This window comes from Molothrus aeneus, chromosome 3, assembly GCF_037042795.1.
Source record: "Molothrus aeneus isolate 106 chromosome 3, BPBGC_Maene_1.0, whole genome shotgun sequence".
Classification (NCBI taxonomy): domain Eukaryota; kingdom Metazoa; phylum Chordata; class Aves; order Passeriformes; family Icteridae; genus Molothrus; species Molothrus aeneus.
Window position 1 is genome coordinate 43,028,292 of NC_089648.1, and position 12,913 is coordinate 43,041,204.

At 38.9% G+C, this 12,913-nt stretch overlaps 1 protein-coding gene across 2 annotated transcripts in view; it reads right to left on the reverse strand.

Moving 5' to 3' along the window:
- The window catches only part of B3GALNT2 (beta-1,3-N-acetylgalactosaminyltransferase 2), a 29,828-nt gene that overhangs the window by 2,943 nt on the left and 13,972 nt on the right, over positions 1 to 12,913 (reverse strand). The window contains exons 4-11 of one of the 2 annotated variants that reach the window (XM_066546787.1): positions 12,009 to 12,202; positions 10,911 to 11,006; positions 6,367 to 6,477; positions 5,524 to 5,602; positions 4,170 to 4,350; positions 2,489 to 2,614; positions 510 to 669; positions 43 to 99 (exon numbers count right to left, since the gene is read on the reverse strand). In XM_066546787.1, coding sequence (XP_066402884.1) covers positions 43 to 99; positions 510 to 669; positions 2,489 to 2,614; positions 4,170 to 4,350; positions 5,524 to 5,602; positions 6,367 to 6,477; positions 10,911 to 11,006; positions 12,009 to 12,202 — 1,004 coding nt within the window. Of the gene's footprint in view, positions 1 to 42; positions 100 to 509; positions 670 to 2,488; positions 2,615 to 4,169; positions 4,354 to 5,523; positions 5,603 to 6,366; positions 6,478 to 10,910; positions 11,007 to 12,008; positions 12,203 to 12,913 lie in introns of both variants that reach the window. The other variant, XM_066546786.1, reaches the window with a different exon arrangement.

A 12,913-nucleotide genomic window follows, 5' to 3' on the forward strand; every position in this document is an offset into this window, starting at 1 on the left:
ATCTCCTCTTTCTGTAAGGTCAGACACTTCCTTCAGACTTACTTGATATCGCTTGGGTCCTACAGCTGCCATCCAGATGCCCATGCTCACATCTTCACCCTGCGATGAAAATAAAAAATACAGATATGAGCACCAAGAACGCATAAAGCATGACTGTGACCTGGAATGAGTTGCATCATCTACCAGCAGTAAAGAATGGTAACTACAAAAACCTACGCCAGACTACTGCAGAGGTGTTAAAATAATCCTTCCACTTTTCCCATAACAATACACTGTTCTTACAAAAACAGTACAAAAAACAAGATTACAGCTCCAGAGGTTTTCAGTCCCAAACATCTGTGCTTTGACTTAGAACAGGCACTAAACCTAGCAACAAAAAACATGGCAAAAGCCCACGTGAGCCAGGAGAACCCAACACTAACACTTAAGCAATGTTCTTTCTGACTCATCCAGTACATGCTGTTCCTCAGACCACTTCAACACAGAAAAACTGAACTAATCTTTATTACCTGGTACGTTTTTAATCTTTCAGAGTTGCTTGCCAGCCAATGCACAATGTCTTTGGAGATGACATAGCCAGACCCACAAGCAAAGGCTGGATATGCAGGACTTGGATACTCCAGTTCTTGCCATTTCCCAGTTCGATCAACTGCCCAATTTAGTCTGAAACTGAAGACATGTTAGACATGAGATGTTTATAGAGAGTCCTCTGTGGAACCTATGAACTGAAGTAATACTGATAAACAACTGAGAGAAAGAAGTAGGTGATCCTAATTATAGCTTCTAGTCTTATTTCTCTAGGGCACAAAGCTGAAATTGTAACTGTTGTTTGGTCTCAATCTTGGATAATAAGAGAAAGTTTTCAAAACAGAAACCAAAGCAACATTGACAGTCACATCCTCAGCATCTATGCCTTGCTGTTGGGTTTTGAACTAGGTAAGCACACACATCCTTACCTATTTTGTAACAGGCACATCTGTCTCCGGCTAATTAACCCCTCTGGTGAATCAACATGACACAAAGGCAGTGCCTCCAGCAGGCATGCAGACAGTGACGTTATGCAACCCATTTTCCTGTTAAAGCTCGTGGCTGCTTAAAAATCAGGAAGCAGTACTACCTTCTCTAAGCTGTTTTCCAAATGAAGCTCAACAAAGGAGATGTTCAAAGGCTGCCATCACTGAATTACAAAAGAACTCTTCCTGGCAGTGGTGTTCTCTAAGGAAGGCTTTATTCACTCCAGAGGCCTGCAGGAAGCAGTCTCTGTCTGCAGAGTCTCCCCAGACGCTCCCAGCGTGGCAGAGCTCGCTGTGGCGCTGTGCAGCGCTATGGACCCTGCCAAACTGCCAAGTGAAAAGCATCCTGCTTTCCTGTTTGGGAACAAGCTGCTATTGCACTCCTCTGGCCTCACAAGTACTTCATGCAGCCACAGCTAAGAGACATAACTGTGTCAATGCAGCAGGGTCTCCCCCTGTTTCACAAAGAGGTTCAGCATTGCTGATTTCCAGTCACAAGCACAAACAGCTGAAAGCTTCAGTGAGCTACTAAGAACTGTCACCTCAGACAACAGCCCCAAAAGGGAGGAATTACAGCTGAGTGGCAGGTATGTTATCAGATTCTGCCCATTCTCAACTGAAGCTGACATATTAAAGCACAAAGTAAATGAAAGTCTCATCTGATACCTGAATTCATTTTAGGCACAGTACCTTCCACTCCACTGAATCACAGCACGAAGGGTTCAGACTGAGAAGCATCTGCTTTGATAATCATTTTATACTTCCGTAGTTATTTCAGTGTTGCTCCTTACATATCACACTTGCCTGACCTGAAGACTGCGACTATTAAAGAATTTACACTGAAAGATGTCACTCCTACAGATCTTTGAGATAATCACAAGATAACCAACTATTTCACACACTTGACCATACACCTTATTAAATTGCTTTATAAGCAACAGGCAGAATCAGATTTGTGAAGCAAAGCAGCAAAGGCCTGTTTTTCTTCAATGAGCAGAGGGCAACAGGAAGGCACATTGTACCATTATGCTATATTGAATGCTGTAGTAGCATAGAGGTCCTGCTATATTGGATTTCATACCAGAGCTGCAATGCATTCCATGGATGGAAGGGAAGATAGTGACATTACAAAAAGTAGTATTTATAGTTCTGTACTATGTACTTTTAACTTTGCTATATTGCTGGAAAATTCTTATTTACTTAAGTACCGTGACAAAGACATCTACACATTTTAAAACCAGGCAAGATATTCAGCAAGTTTAAATCACTGTAAAGGCATACTCTGGAAAGTCACTGTAAAGGACTGATTTCTGATTCTGAGATTCAAAGTTTAACACATACAGAAGTCCTGCTTTTTACATGTTGGCTTCTTTAGGCATAGGAGGGGAACCCACATGAAAACAGACTTAAATCCCTAAACCATTCATAAAGAAATGATAACTATCTCTTAAAGGTAATTTTAAAAAACAACTTACTTTCCCCACCAAATGTTTGGCCTGTCCAATTTTTTCTGCATTATCCTGTTAAAAACACCTTCCAAATCAATGTAACAGTCATCATCCGTCTTCAGCAACAAGTCAAAACTCGTTGATTCCACTGTCCTGTAGCCAAAAAGGAAAGTGATGAGATGCTGAGCTGCACACCACAAACTCCAGACAGCATGCTCTGCAAGGGGTTTTTGGGATGTAGGGGGGAGCAAGAGGGAAGGAACATCTTTTCTACCCTTGACTTTTAAATGTTTTCTCTTCTATCGACCAAGGCTGACTGCTTGTCCTTCAAAGGAGATGCAGCTGTGTCCTATGATGATCTTACAACATGGACTTGTGTATGAGCGGAAGAAAACAAATTTGAGGTTTTGTTCTCCAGGACAGATGGTGGATTTACTAATGAAACCATCTTAAGCAGTATTGACCTCAGAAGGACATGAATCCCTGATGCTGATGGCAGCACAGATGTTAAAAGCCACTGGCTACATGTCAGTAGCCTACTTTCAGGATGAGACAGTCAGTTCAAGGGCAATGAGAAGGTTGTAGGTGGTAAAAAACATCTGTGGAAACAACTCTGTCTATACTCTTTCTCTGTAAATGCACCCTTCAAACATGAAAATGTTGTCTTTACCTGTCTGAAATAGTTGAACATGACACACATAAAATAACCAAAACAACTTAAGATTCTAGGGATCATGGCTAGGTTGGTTACAAACATTTGTAAGGGTAACTTCTTACAACAAGAAGGGTATTTTTAAAAGCCTTTTATTACTAAATCTTGAAAAATTGCTAATCTGTAAGAAATTATCACAAAGATCTAAGTCTTGACATGCAAACCTCCTTTTAGAACTGAAAGCATGGTTCAGTTTTTCAGTTACATTCATAGCCATGGAATTTGTGACATAAGTGCATAATCTTGCAAGCAACTAAACTGAATTTTGGATAAAGTACAACTGTCAACTGTATTTCTTACTCCACAGCAGCATCAATTAACTGAAACAGTTATCTCAGAGTAATGGAAATCACTGCAAATTTAGAGGTAGAAACTTACTGGATTAACACAGACAATGAAAACTCTTCACTATGAAAACTCTTCCTATCAGCCTTCTGTCCCTGCTGTACACATGCTCCCAATCGTTCCCCTCCACTCAGCACTGGTGTGGCCACATCTGGACTACATGTGCAGTCTTAGACTCCTCAGTACAAGAGGGACATGGCCATACTGGGCAGAGAGTCCAGCAAAGGCCCATCAAGATGATTATGGGACTGGAGCAACAGCCACAAACTGAAACACTGAATAAGTACACAAACTGGCCAAAAGCCATCCTTTACAATATTAAAACTGCTAGTTTTCAGTTAGATACAAATGAAAAGAAATTACAAGGAGAAATGAAATTTTTTACACCTGGACTCTTAGAGCAGAAGCCTGTCTTGCCAGCTTGTGCAGATTTGAGGCACCAAGGGTCAGCATTCAAAAACTATAGGCACTGCCGTTTTACTCACTACATGCATCCAAAATGTTGAGACAGAAATACAACTTAATGAAGTAAATCACATAAGGCATGTATTTCATGGAACCTATCAAGTAACATAATCTGCTAGATCATCTTGCACTACAAACAGCACCATTCCTAAGAGAAAATAAGAAAATACTTTCTTTTCTACTTACCATCGGTAGAAGTTCAGCAGTTTGGAGGGAACGTTTCTGTAAGTGTCAATCACATCTACAAAAACAATGTCATCATACATACTGCTTTCTTCCTTCAATAAAGCATCTTCCTTCTCAAGGTTTTTTATGTGACTTGCAAACCTTTCTGGGCGAGTATGGAGGCTTTTTAAAAGAGCATCACCTTCTGAAAGAAACAGCACCCATTATTAAACAAAGATGCATATTATTTCACATTTCTCTTGGATCATACAGGGCACACATTGACAAAATGAATCTGAAGAAGCATTCAAATTAATGGGGTTATGAAAATCCTGCAATTAATTTTAAAATTTCTACAAAATTGTTTAAGTTGCAGAACAACAAATATTTTTTTGTATAAGGCCTGACACTAAAAGCTTAAAGTAAAAAAGTATTCTCTTCCTCTTCAGTAATAAAAGAATTCAACTTTCTAAGGTTCCTTAATATAAAGAACAGTCTGGGACTTCACTATTTCTTTTACTGTAGAGTAAAAAGGCCACTGTCAGTTCCTCCCAAGTATATGTATTTAGCATAAAAAATAAACACAAACAATGCTATGCTAAATATAACCAAATAGGTATTGCTTTGATGTAGCACAGATTATCCCTGCTGAACCACATCACATAACTGCAGGTAAAAGCTAAAAATATATTGCAGATAAGGAGGTAGTTTGTAGTACTGAAGAAAAGATTTTCAAACAAAATAGAAGGGCTTTAGCACACACCTCAATTCAGGCTCCTACACAGCAGAGAAGACAACAGGACTGCCCAGTTGTATCTGCCAGGCCTAGCTACAAAACCACAGCAATAACACTATCAATGCTTATGTTGGACCAATAAGAACACATTGGTTCCAGTACTATGTGGTCAAAATCTTAGAAATTGGAAAGGCCTCCTCTAAAATCTCTCAACATTCTGCTGAAATAGGTGTAAAAGGGCAACAACAGGGATGAAAACTGTTTGTCCATACTGTTAAACATTGTGATACAGTACCTCTAACTGCAGCAGAACTGGAAAAAAATGTGAAAAATATCAGGGAAAGATTTCAGTGCATGTCATTTTTTAACTCGATTTTGGGTAACAAAAAACAAGAAGAGAGTCTAGATAAAAAGACAAAGGAATGAAACTGAACTGGAGTGGCTGACAAAAGACAAGCAAAGGAACCACATCAGAATATTGATTTAAAGCATAAAAGAGCCAGGAAGAAAATGTTTCTGCCAAAAGAAAACCTAGAGTGACTAAGTTCATGAAGACAGCAGAAATCATACTCAGAAGTGTAATTTAAATGACCTGTTTTACCATCACATCAAATGTCATGCTACATTTTGTGGACTTACCTTGAATAGTGTAGATAAAACCACCTGCTATTCCCTCCACACCTTCTGTGAGTTCATGTGGCAGTGACCCTTCCCCTGCCTGTTAGGAACAGATTAATTGAAATCAATAGATTAATTCATCTCTCATTATTGATGTGTTTTCCCTCTGATTTTAAGGTGTGATGTTTTCTGGCAACTAAGAATGAAATTAATTTAAAGCTCTGCTGGTCAGGCACTTGCATAATCACAGAACCACAGAACATCCTGAGTTGGAAGGGACCCACAACAATTATTGATGTCCAACTCCTGGTCCTGCACAGGACCACCCCAAGAATCACACCATGTGCCATGAAAGACTAAGATTAAGATTTTTAACTGAAGTTTTGTGGCATTTTTTTAAGTTTCACCCAAAACTAGCAGTACCACTGAAACTTTCAGGAAACTAGTTTCAAAGTTGACAGCAAAATGCAAAATTATTCTGGCTAAATTACAATGACACAGTTTAGGCAAGCAACAATCTGACATGAAAAGAGACACTGCTAAAAAGCAAATACCCAGACTTTATCGCATCAGTTGGGACTTTAGCACAGGATTTTTGACCCACATTTTGCCATCTCTGATATACTGATACTGCTTCACATTCTCACAAAAACAATGAGAGTTTTACTCCTCTCAAAATAAAATGCCACTTACAAGTGTAATTTTTTTGCAAGAAGGATAAGCAAAACTTCTCTTCTGAGACAAAAGGAAAAGCCCAACTAAATTCATGATTTACACAGAGAAACACAGGAAAATAAAATGCTAAATTCTCAACAATTATAGGAAAAATAGAAACATGGTGGAAAGGAAGGTGAGGGGACTCACTGTAATGACTCTGAAAACACCTCCTCCATCATTCACCATCACTTTATTAAGGTTTCTTGAAACCAAGCCCTGAAGATCCTGGCTCTCCCACACAATGGTACCTTCAAAACTCTGGTAAGAGAGCAAAATACAGTTATGCAGGTATACAAAGACTTTAAAAAAAATCGAAGTCAAACAGTTTGGGCTCATTAAAATTATTTTAAAATAGTCAACTTCACACAAGATTTAGTTTGAGTGCATAACATAAATGTTTTACTTACACTTCAATAAAAATAAATTACACATAAATGAAACACATCCATGAAACTCAGTAACATGTAATCATTCTTTTAAGACTACTCATTAAGACTATATTAAACTTTTAACTGAAGCATAGCATAAAAGACTTTGGCTTTCTAAAATCATCAAAATAGCATTTAAAGGTGACCTGAAGTGAGTTTTCAAAAATCAAATATAAAATCTGCGTTACAAAGAGAATACATTAAAACAGATTTGGAAACAAGCTCAGCTTTTATCGTTATCTGCCAAACAGAGATCAGAGACTGGATCCTGACACCAGCAAAACTCAAAGAAAAATACGGCCACCTTAATGGCAGTAAAGGCGTCACAAGCTACTGTAGGACTCACAGAAGTCTTACCTCACATCTTGGCTAGTAAGAAAGAAAAAGACAAGTGAATAACTTCAAAATTTTCTTGTTTCAAGAGTCAAATTCGGCTATGCCACTCCATATTTTACACACAGTATGTGTGTGTGTGTGTGTTTGTGCATGTAAATTCTTGCATTTGAAAGGACTTAATTTCAACTTTAAAATGAAAGACCCTTGAGAACATGCAAAGGAACAGGAGGTAAGTGGTACAAGTAAGAGTATTGGTAGAATTTTATTTTTAAAAAATTTTAAAGCAATTTCTCCCTTATGAAAAGGTAGGGTTGTTATACTCCTGACTCCTAGATGAACACATTCCATTTTGTCTCTCCCACTTTCATAGGAAACACACTGGTTGTTAGTGTGGGTGTTGGAACAGAAAAACAACTTGTTTGTACATGCATCTCTGTTTCTGTAGGAAGTCTGTTTACTTATACCAACCTCTAATCTCTTCCCCATTTTATCTTCCTTGTACACTAGAAACCTTCTTTAAAAATCCTCCAGCTACTGAAACACCTTTAAGTCTAGATTATAGTTCAGCTTACTTTATTGCTTTCCTCTAGAAGTAGGTCTTAGGATCTGCAGCAGCCTCAGTGTTTAATGACAGCTCTGTGTGTACTTCAGAAGTCTCTCATCTATTATTTAAAATGCCAGGTTTATAAGCAAATAACGGAGCTAGCCAGTGTTTATTCAAGCCTGACTTCCATGCTCAATACCTTCCCCTTGTTTCACAGAATCACAGAATAAGCTGAATTGGAAGGGACCCATAAGGATCATCCTTTCCAACTCCTGACCCTGCAGGACCATTCCCAAATCACACCCTCTGCCTGCAAGCATTGACAAAACTCTTCTTGAACTCTTGGCTTGATGCTGTGACCACTTCCCTGGGGAGCCTATTCCAGTGCCCAACTACCCTCTGGGTGAAGAATCTTTTTCTAATATCCAGTCTAAAACTTCCCTAATGCAGCTTCAGGCCATTTCCTGTCCTTGTTCACCACAGAGAAGAGATCGATACCTGCCCCTCCTCTTCCTCTCATGAGAAAGTTGTAACTGCAGTGAGATCTCCTTTCAGTCTTCTCCAGGCTGAACAGACCAAGTGACCTCAGCTGCTCCTCAAATTCCTTCCCCTCAAGGCCCATCACCATCTTCATTGCCCTCCTTTGGGCACTCCCTAACAGTTCAATGTCTTTCTTATATTGAAACTGCCCCTAGCACTCGAGGTGAGGCTGCCTCAGAGCAGGACAATCCCCTCCCTGCCCAGCTGAGGATGCTGTGCCTGAATGCAGCATCAGGACACGCCTGGGCCTCATGGCTGCCAAGGCACTGCTGACTCATACTCAGCTTTCTGTTGTTTGCTTAATTTTATTTCTCACTTATCAAAATAAATGGACCAATATTAAGACTTTCTCTAGTGGCTCAATTTCTCTTTTTGCAGTGACTGTCATCTCCCATTCCAATGTTTTTTGCTGTAGGGATTGGGCTCTAATCACACTTCAGTGTCCTCTTTATAGACACAACCTCTGGAAAGTTATTTAGTGAACAGGAGAGTCCTTTAGGAGCAAGAGAGTCCTTCCATGCCTCAGCAAGCAGAAACATTACAATTCTCACCACTGACTATTAGTGATACTGACTTCAAATGTACCAGGAGTCTTAATCAGTTACTACCAGTGAACCTCAGTGTAAGGTGTCCTAAGGCTGCAAGCTATCATTATTTTCTAGGTTGAGAGACTCGTAAGCAAATTTTCTAATTACTCTAGCCCTTAGCTATCCTTACTCTAAGCCAGTTAATGAAAGCTAAGGCCTGAAAATGCTTCAAGCAAAAACATTAGTGGCACACCTGAGACTACATCATCTGTTTTTCCCCATTTAAATTCCAGCCTTGTTGCTGCTAGAGCGCAGTGGCATTTACAGTGAATACCGAACAAGTGAACTGACATAATGCAGCCCTGCCAAACTCCTTTCCTAATGTTAAATAGTGCTGTGCTTTTTGTTCCTCCAACTACTCCCCATTAGCAATACAGAATATGTGCAGTAGAGTCCCATCTTCATGCAAATGGCCCAAGGCTTTTTGACAAAATAAGTGCACTGCTAAGACTTGTCTGTAAGAGCCCTGTTTGTTTTAGTTATCTGCTGGTGCTTCTGCTGTTCTGCGCTTTCAGTCATTCCAAAGCTGAATGATCGATTCTGTCTCTCACAATCTGGCCTGCCAGATGCTTATTCTAATGCTGCATTTCCTTTCCCTTCCCCAAGACAAGCAGAAAGAGCAGCACTTCAGCTGCAACATGAATGAAGCTCTTCAGCAGTCTGTACAATCCATTACTTCTTCAAGGTGGAAAGACAGAGAATAGACGCTCAGACAGCATCCTATGACAATTAAACAGTTCACTAAATTTAGTGCTCTCAAACAAGCAGACAGGAACACGTGGGCATTGCCACCTCTTCTGAATCATCGTGTATGCCTTAGCATCCTGAGCATCACAGGAGACTGCATGCTGTGCCTAAGCCCTATTAATCTACGTTAGAAACATCGTGTTACCCTGTAAGCATTCAGTGCATGACACACATCAGATTAAGGAAGCCCACACAAAGAAATATATGAATACTAATATTCTGTCTCTCAAGGAAGTATTTCCCATCTGCTTCTCAGGGAAACTGCAACCATTTATAGCAAAATTACAACTGCCTGGAATTTTAGCATCTCAAAACAAAGTCTTACAGGGAAAAGGCTCACGTGATAGACTGCCAAATTACTGGGTAACTAATATTCCTTTTAAAAACATAAAATAAACCCTTAATTATTTTAGTATGAAATTATATTGCCAAAGCATATGCACAAAATACTGCAAGTGGTCTGCTCACCTGAAAGGTCTCCTGCCAGCATCACAACTTGCACAGTATTCAGTAAATACTGTCTAAGATGATAAATCAATCAGTCAGCTGCAGATTCCCCTTAAAATTAATAGATTTCCAAATGCATTCATTAGTATAGAGCCAGGGGAATAAATCAGGGAATAAACTGGCCCAAATTGTCCTCTCTTCCCTCTTCAGTCTTCTCTTGCTTCATTCTTTCATAACACAATTTCTTTAGTAATAAAACAACCCAGACCTAAAGACAACTTACAGAAACAGCAGCAAGAGTCCAGGAAAATATTTAAATTAAGGGAAACTGTCTAAAATGGTAGCTGAGATATCTAGTGAGAGATCACTGGTCCACTGAGAACAATTCCTTGTACCTGAGAGGGTCTGCTAACTAGAATTCTCCTTCTGAGCCAACCTTTATTCATTAAACCTTCACTGTAAAATCATCAGGGTATTTTCCTATGATATTCTGTTCCATTTGTGTTTAATCCCCTTCCTTCCTATGCAGCCACAAGTAGGTTCCATATCCCTATACCTAAAACAACCCTGTCACTGCAAATATAACACACAATATGTTGATGTTATGTTCAAGACATCAGATGCAGAAAACTCTTTTCCAGCTGTTCCCTAGAAACCTGTGCCATTCTCCCCTTCCTATCTTGAGTGCTAATGTCTGATAAAGCAGAAGGGAAAAGAAGCACCACATGTTCTGGTAAACTCTCCCACAGAACCCAAGCAGGTGCAGTTTGCAATCAGAAATAGGTAAGTTTTCTGAAGTTGCTACTATTTGACAAAGTAATTTTTTATCAATTTGTATTTTTCAGGCTCATGCTCTGTAACTACCTGTGATAACAAGATGCTGTAAAACAAATACTGGATTTCAGCATATCCCTGCAACTGCTTACCCATTCTGGGATTCTGAGAACTAACACTCTAGAGGTTTTCACTTGCCCTTTTCTGCCTCAAGCAAAGGCCAGTTTTATCAGTCAGTCTGCCCAGGTGACTTAAAAGAACTGCTGGCAGTTCTGGTACTGCACATACCTCTGGCAAAATAAACTGCTCTACTGGCTTGTACCACAATCTGTTCACCTGCACTCCACAGCTCGGTGGACTAAAGCGAGCACTGAAGATGGCTTCCTGTGAACAATGGGAAAAAACCAAAATTAAAAAAAACCACAACACACATTAAAAGTGTTACTGTATTACAAAGGCCACAAAATGGCTCTTAGATAATAACAAATTACATAAAGATTCTGCATTTACAAATTCCAATCTTCAGAAAACAGTTTCCAAGCTCTCTTATGATACCAACTTTTCTCCTTCACTGGAACTAAAAGGTAATGCAGATAAAATTATCAGACATTGAACATTTAGGAATTCTACAGTTTAGGAAATGTGAACTTGATTACAGTATAACTTTACTTTTATTATGGCTATTATAAACCAAACTCCTTGGAGGTCCATCATCAAAGTCATAGTTACAATTCTTTCTACTGTAGCACAGGCAGAAGTTTTGAAATTGGCCTATCAAGTCATTGGTTGAGATAAATGTCATCTATCAAATGAGCAACAATCTTGCTCAAAATTTTTTTTCCCTCCAAATCACAAAGCTGTACTATCAAGCCCATAACAGCTTGGGACTGGGGGAAATTATCAATGAAGTCTGACTATTACCAGTAAATTGTAACAGTTTCTAGAAATCTTATATATCTTGCCAGAAGACAGACAAGAAAAAAATTACAGCTGTCCTGCATCTCTGCTTGAAGACACCAAATATATGTTTCTGCAAGCATTTTAAATATATTAGATAGCTTAATTTTTATTCCTTAATAACTATCAATATTTAGAACCCCAAATACAAACAAAAAATTGCTCATTGGAATTAGATGCAAGTGCTCTTTCATAACAGCATCTGGATTAACACATAGCATTTGGGGAATTTCATCTTTTCTTCATCCAGGATGTGCATCTGTATACATACATGAGAATTTAAAATGCAACAGAAGAAAAATATAATTCATAAACTTGTCAGTTAAGTATTTCTCTTCTAATTCACCAATACAGCATGTCACTTTCTTTAAGAACTTCATGCACAAAAAAGAGACATCATGCTTTCAAAAAATGACTACAATACTCTACCTCATGTTCTGCCTGGTACAGCTTTACAGTGATGTTCCTCTGGAATCCCACCCCATCAGCCTCATAAAATACTCCAAGGCTGGTAATGACAATGGGGTAAAGCACACGGAAGTTCACACTGACAATTCTGTCTTCAGACAGCACAGAAGGGATGTCCTCAGGGAGACTGAATGCTTCAATTTCCTGATTCAAAACTGAATGAAAAAGAAAGGCCAGAGGTAAGGGGAGAAAAGTTCATAGTTCCTGGACACACACAAAGCACACTGCCTACATGCAAAGCATTCTGGTTAATTAGCATGGCTAACAAGTGCACAAGGATAATCAAACACTGGAGTAAAAGAAAACACAATGGGCTGCAGATTGCAACAAGAAAAATTTCAGTGATACAGCAATCTGCAAGCTAATATCAATTGCAACTCAATGCCTACATATCCACAGGGCAAAGATTAGAAACACAATAAATCCAGAGCAGGAAGACAAAAATGCTATTTGACTGCATGAATACATGTATATTAGCATAATAAAATAATTATTCATGTATCAAAATGACACACACCTCCACTTAATTCAGCTGTCTGCTTTTTGGCATTATCGCCTACCTAAGCCCTGAGGTACCATTTATACTTGGGAACAGTGGATGTTGTCATTCAAAGAGAAAGTAACAGAAGTTACATTTTGTGTTGAATCATGGCTCAGGTACCTAGCAGTACCTACCTAGGCAATCCTTACTTAACTTGTATTAAAGAGCAAGAATGAAATAAAATCCAAAAGGAGAGAGGAAAAATTTACTATTTTAGTTAGGAATTTTTGTATGGCATTTAATTTTTTCCCTCCATTTTGCATTTCTTAATTGTTTTCTCTCTAAAGCAGAATCTGAAAAACCAATCAGCCAGACTTGCTTAGAG